Genomic DNA, 6,233 nt, shown 5'->3' with positions numbered 1-6,233 from the left:
GTGAGTGCGCGGCGAGTTCGCAAGGTCTACCAGGGGCGCTGGCTCGACCCGCGGGGGAACCACGTGAGTACGCGGCGAGTTCGGCAAGGTCTACCAGGGGCGCTGGCTCGACCCGCGGGGGAACCACGTGAGTACCGAGCCTCCAGACCAGGTGGATCAGGGACGCTGGCTCGACCCGCGGGGGAGCCACGTGAGTACTGAGCCTCCAGACCGGATGGATCAGGGGCGCTGGCTCGACCCGCGGGGGAACCACGTGAGTACCGAGCCCCTGACCAGACGGACCAGGGGCGTTAGCTCGATCGCGGTGGAACCACATGAGTACTGAGCCCCCAGACCGGACGGACCAGGGACGTTGGCTCTACCCGCGGGGGAACCACGTGAGTATCGAGCCCCTGACCAGACGGACCAGGGGCGCTGGCTCGACCTGCGGGGAAACCACGCTAGTATCGAGTCCCTGATCAGACGGACCAGGGAAGCTGGCTTGACACGCGGGGAACCGCGTGAGTACTGAGCCCTCGGACCAGACGGACCAGAGACGGTAACTTTCCTTCTTTTCAGTTAAGTTCCCCTTGGGTGGCTGACAACCAACCCGGCCCCTAACCCCCACCCCCCACCCCCACTCACGTTGCTGTGCCAGAACAAGAGTCAGGATGTGAAGCGACTGCTGACCGCGCTCGGTGACCGGCAGGTGGACGTGGCGATCAAGACGCACCTGGAGGCGTCGTCGGGGGTGGACCGTGACCAGCTGATCCGGGAGGCTGAGCTGATGAAGGACCTGCGCCACCCCTGCATTGTCCGCTTCCTCGGCCTGATCGAGCACGAGCCGCTGATGATGGTGAGGGCTCGGGGGCCGTCTTGGCGGTCAGCTGTGTGCGAGACACACGCGTTCCCACGAAGACGGCTTCAGGGTAGTTGCTTGGCAAGCCAGGGCCGTTTTCGAAGAGATTACGCCGCAACAAATGCACGATGTTTAGCTATCCCTGAAACAAGTCAGGAGTGTGCGTGTGAAGTGGTATTTGAGGATAATCAGCGACATGTTACGTAGTCATAGTTGAAATAGGCTCATGGGCCGTCATTGATGTTTTCTGTGCTCACAAACTGAGATGATGGTGGCTATAATGTAGCCGTTAACCTGCGTGTCTGGGAAACTAGAGGTACGGGGTTCTGTTCCCCCGCGGCGCCCGCCTTTTCTGCGAGGGTGTGAGGCAGGTGGCATGATATAGTTTCAGCAGCTGAGAGCGTCGTAAAGCGACACACACAAACGCATATTGGGTGTCAATATTTCACAATCACAGTGTAGCATAGATAGGTCTAGCCGTGCTGAAAGCGGACCGTACGTTCTCAATGGAGGTTTGAATGCGTTTGTCGTAAAACGTGTGATTTGATACATCCAGTCGTGTTACACTCCCGTACAATGTCACCTTGTGACAACCGTGGCGCGGCCGGCGGTGGTTCGGCAGGTGCAGGAGCTCGTACCCACTGGGCGCGCTGCTGGACTTCCTGCAGGACCAGCCGCATGACGTCTCGCTCGACACGGACCTGAAGCTGTGGGCCGGCCAGGTGGCCGCAGGTCTGTCCCATTCACCAGCGAGCATGCGCGGCGTGGTCTCAGGGAACAGGTTCAGGGTTTCAGACACATAACTGTACCAATTGTGCGAAATTGTCGCATATGTTGGTAATGCTGTACTGTGGTTTGTGTGTGTGTCACTGTGGTTTTGCCGGCTTTTGAATAAATAGGGAGCGTGGTGATCACAATATAGCAATAGTTTTAAACTGGGGAATGTTCGGAATTTTAAGGCCTTACGGTTGGAACCTGCTATGAGCATTTTTTTATCCGAAAAGTGTGCCTGCCCTGACAAAAAGTAAAACAGCATATCAGTGGGGGTCGATATTACTAGGTATGTTCTCAAAGACCGATGTAATGAAGCTGCATGCCACTGGAGCGTCCTATCTCGCTGTCATGTTGTGGTCGTGTTTCGCTGTTCGGAACGCGAGGCACATCGGTGTAGCGTCCATCATGCGGGGCGTCGCTGACCCCGCCCGCTACCTCACCGGCTGGAGGCGGCTGGTGACGCCGCGCCAGCCGCCCGCTGGTGACGGCCGCCGCGCGCGCCGCCGGCAGGCATGGACTACCTGGAGCACCAGCGGCTGGTACACCGCGACCTGGCGGCACGCAACATCCTGCTGGCGTCGCGCACGCAGGCCAAGATCAGCGACTTCGGCTTCTCGCGCCACCTAGCCGGCGACCGCGACTACTACCAGTCGTCCCAGGGCGGGCGCTGGCCCATCAAGTGGTGCGTGGGCGGCGGCGTCGTGCTGCGGCAGACGCAGGCGCTGGGATGTCGACTGCCCGGCCCACCGGGGCGGCCCTCAGGCTCGTGTGGGGCGGGTGCAGCTGACAGCTGGTGCGGGCTGACTCGGGGGTCGGGCTGCGGCAGGCGCAGGCGCGGGGATGTCGGCCGCCCGGCCCACCGGGGAAATCCTGCGTGCCATGAGGTCCATGTCTTGATGTCACATTCTGACATATTTATTGACGTGTCAGCCGATTTTCAGTTCGGTGTCATTTCTTACAGTCGTGAAATTACGCTCTCGCCTTGTCTGGTTCGTATATCGCACACCTGTCAGCTTTCTGAATGTTGTGATACGTTTAACAAGCACCCAGTAGGCATGCAAGTCCGTCATGTTCGTGTCGTTGACTTGGCTGGGAGCGGAGCACCGCTGGGACCGAAGCGGTGTCGCTCTGTGTCGGCTCGGTGTGACCTGCCCGACCCTCTGGCCAGGTACGCCCCGGAGGCCATCAACTTCGGCACCTTCAGCGCCGCCAGCGACGTCTGGAGCTTCGGTGTCCTGCTCTGGGAGATGTACTCATACGGCGAGCAGCCGTACGGCGACCTGCCTGGTGTACAGGTGAGGGTGGTCACTGGTCTGGTGTACAGGTGAGGGTGGTCACTGGTCTGGTGTACAGGTGAGGGTGGTCACTGGTCTGGGGTTCAGGTGGGGCGGTCACTGGTCTGGGGTCCAGATGAGGGTGGTCACTGTTCTGGGGTCCAGGTGAGGATGGTCACTGTTCGGGGTCCAGTTGAGGGTTGTCACTGTTCTGGGGTCCAGGTGAGGGTGGTCACTGGCCTGGGGTCCAGTTGAGGGTTGTCACTAGTCTGGGGTTCAGGTGGGGGTGGTCACCGGTCTGGGGTCCAGGTGAGGGTGGTCACTGGTCTGGTGTACAGGTGAGGGTGGTCACTGGTCTGGTGTACAGGTGAGGGTGGTCACTGGTCTGGGGTCCAGGTGAGGGTGGTCATTAGTCTGGGGTTCAGGTGGGGGCAGTCACCGGCCTTGGGTCCAGCTGAGGCCAGTTACAGGCCCAGATTGCTGTCATGGTGGCCGTCGCGTATCACTGAGCGCATCTAAGCACTAGTAATGCAGTTACCCCAGTGTTGGAGCTGTCACTAATGTTACCTGGAATGCGGAAAGTTCTACATAGTAGCGGTGGCTGTCCCATAATCGGATAGCAATTGTCAACTGCACACATCAATCCTTGGTGCGACTGATCCAGCAGTGTGTGGCCGCCGTCCCTGCTGTCCGTGCCGTCATAATGCCTCGTGTCCTCTGCGTGGTCTTGTGTGACAACTGATTGCCGCCACCCTTATCTCGTGTCGTCTGGCCGTGACCTCTCCTGTCTCGCGCCGGGCTGCAGGCGTTCCTCGAGATCGTGGAGCTTGGCCAGCGTCTGGAGAAGCCCGAGTACTGCCCGGGCGGCATCTACGAGGTGATGTTGAAGTGCTGGGCGTACGACGCCAAGGAGCGGCCCAGCTTCTGTGCCCTGCACAAGTTCTTCGACAGCGACAACGAGTATCGCAACCTGTCGGACCTGGCCACCCCTCAGGTGAGCGCGCGTGTCGGATCTGACTTCCCCAGGCCGGTCTCTGCGCTCTAACTGGCCACCCCTGAGGTCGTAATACGTGTCAGATCTGATTTCTCCGGGCTGGTCCCGATCTGGCCACCCCTGAGCTCGGTATACATGTTCCATTCTGGCCACCTCTTGAGTTCTGGGGTCGGATCATCGGCCGGGCCACGCTCGAGAGGTCAGGCCGTTTCACGTGTTGGAGTTCAATGGTGTTTTGTTTATCTCGGCGATGGCAAAACCATTGAAGAATGTATAATTCATCCGTAGCTGTTACGTTCGTGATAAACATCTCTGAACATCGTTGATGGTAGAATATAACTGTGATATTTGTACAGTTCGGACCCTATGCGACATGTTTTTTTCAGCTGGCAAGATTTCTGGCCATCTGTTGTATTGTCATGCGAGTTAATCACTCCTGCGAATGTCGGTGAATGAAGCGTACGTCTGAGCGCCGGTGTCTGCCGTGTCTACGTGGCGGCGATGTCTGCGCTGCGCTGACGCTCTGGTGTCTGCGTGGTGGTGATGTCTGCGCTGCGCTGACGCACCGGTGTCTGCCGTGTCTGCGCGGCAGTGATGTCTGCACTGCGCTGACGCGCCGGTGTCTGCCTTGTCTGCGTGGCGGTGATGTCTGCACTGCGCTGACGCGTCGGTGCCTGCCTTGTCTGCGTGGCGGTGATGTCTGCGCTGCGCTGACGCATCGGTGTCTGCCGTGTCTGTGTGGCGGTGGTGTCTGCGCTGCGTTGACGCGCCGGTGTTTGCCCCCGCCGCCCAGGTGGTGACGCTGACTGCCGCGCCGCCGTCGCCACCGGCTGAGGAGGTGGAGCCAGAGCTGGAGTCGGCTGCCCGGCCGTCGGCCTCCGACATTTACGACGTGCTGTCGGCGGCGCGCTCGGTGCCGGTGTCGCCCGGTGCCGCCCTCTCGCCGCCGCTGCCGCCCAAGCCGACGCGGTCGCCGCGGCCGCCGCCGTCGCCCGCCGATGAGCTGTACGACGCGCCGCGTTCCCACAACGTGCAGCCGCCGGCGCCGGTAGCCGCGGAGCCGCCGGCGGAGGACGAGCCGGCGCCGCTGTCGGAGGAGGAGGCGGCCGTGCTGCGCCGACCGGCCGACGCCGCTCGCTCGGCGCCGGAGGAGGCGCCGCCGCCGGACAGTTCGCTTGCGCCGCGGCCTCCGCCTCTGGCGCCGTACTCGCTGGTGGGTGGGGGACCGCTGGGACCCTACTCACACCTGGCTGGCTGGCCGCCGGCCGAGGCGCTGGCCGCCCTCTCCGAGACGTACGCGGTGCCAGTGAGGGCGACCGGCCGCGACGGCGACACGTACGACGTGCCGCAGAGCCCGCGTCGGCCGTCGGCGCCGGCCAGCTCTCGGCCGGCTGGCGCCACCTCGTGAGGCGCACCTGCGGCCGGGGGAGGCAGCGGCGCTCGCGCCGCGCCCCGGCCGCAGCACTGTTGAGCGGTGTGCACCGGTGGGGGGGGGGGGGCCGAGCGCGGCGCAAGAGCGATGGCGACGGCGCGCTGCGTCAGCAGCGACGCCGGCTCAAGCCCAGACGCTGTCCGCCGCTGATCGGGCGCCGGCGCCGTGCGGCGACCGCCCCGTGGTGCGACAGACCAGCTGCCGCCGCCGGGGCGTCGCTTCCGTTATCTGCTGCGTGCCAGGCAGACATTTAGCCGGCACGTGTGCTGACTTCTCCAGCCCGTTTGTCGAGCTGTCGCCGTTGAGTTACGTTGTGCCGCGCGTTGCATACGAGTATGTACCTGGTCACGCATGCTTTACGAGCCTGTACTGACAATATTGGCTTTACAACGGCAGGCTGTGGGTTCTTCAGTGCCTAGCCGTAGTGTTTTGCTACGCTTTATCCACGGAGGCCTTGAAGGATATGTTAGCCCACTAGCCTTGAGGGAGAGCGCCACCGCGGAAGTTTATGTCTTCCGACGTGTCCATGTAGGTCGTGTCTGGTTGGAGCTGTGACACGAGTTATCAAGAACTTACCGTTAAGAGCTCCGTGCCGGGTTTCCGTTTAAAATGACCGTTTTATCTCGCCAATAAGCAGTCTCAAAGCCTATCCTTGGTTCTAGAGGAAGTTGGTCATGGTATTTCAAGCTTCATTCATCTGTTTTGTAGTTGGCAGTCGGTCGATTGGTTGATTCAAGTGGCATATGGAGTGAGATAGGGCTGTGTGCAACTTACGCCAATGTTTTTTTATCGTAAATTTAATCAAAATTATATCGTTTGAGGGATGGGGCTTTGGCTGATTCGGATGTACTTTCAAAGACTGGTGACTAATCCCGCACTTTCACTGTAGGGGTTTGTGGTGGCCTCCAAATGGGGCAATCA

General features: G+C 61.0%; 1 protein-coding gene across 1 annotated transcript in view; it reads left to right on the top strand.

Moving 5' to 3' along the window:
* The window catches only part of LOC119096672 (tyrosine-protein kinase HTK16), an 8,407-nt gene extending 2,841 nt beyond the window's left edge, over window positions 1–5,566 (top strand). The window contains exons 2-10 of the mRNA XM_037219565.1: window positions 69–127; window positions 689–861; window positions 1,461–1,570; window positions 2,123–2,294; window positions 2,781–2,907; window positions 3,692–3,880; window positions 4,674–4,793; window positions 5,031–5,186; window positions 5,555–5,566. Of these exons, the coding sequence (XP_037075460.1) occupies window positions 69–127; window positions 689–861; window positions 1,461–1,570; window positions 2,123–2,294; window positions 2,781–2,907; window positions 3,692–3,880; window positions 4,674–4,793; window positions 5,031–5,186; window positions 5,555–5,566 (1,118 nt within the window). The remainder of the gene's footprint in view (window positions 1–68; window positions 128–688; window positions 862–1,460; window positions 1,571–2,122; window positions 2,295–2,780; window positions 2,908–3,691; window positions 3,881–4,673; window positions 4,794–5,030; window positions 5,187–5,554) is intronic.
* The last annotated feature ends 667 nt before the right edge of the window (window positions 5,567–6,233 follow it).

The sequence above is a fragment of the Pollicipes pollicipes genome, unplaced genomic scaffold (genome assembly GCF_011947565.3).
Source record: "Pollicipes pollicipes isolate AB1234 unplaced genomic scaffold, Ppol_2.1 Scaffold_4295;HRSCAF=5057_pilon_pilon_pilon, whole genome shotgun sequence".
NCBI classification, from domain to species: domain Eukaryota; kingdom Metazoa; phylum Arthropoda; class Thecostraca; order Pollicipedomorpha; family Pollicipedidae; genus Pollicipes; species Pollicipes pollicipes.
This window is presented reverse-complemented; position numbering and strand designations above follow the sequence as displayed.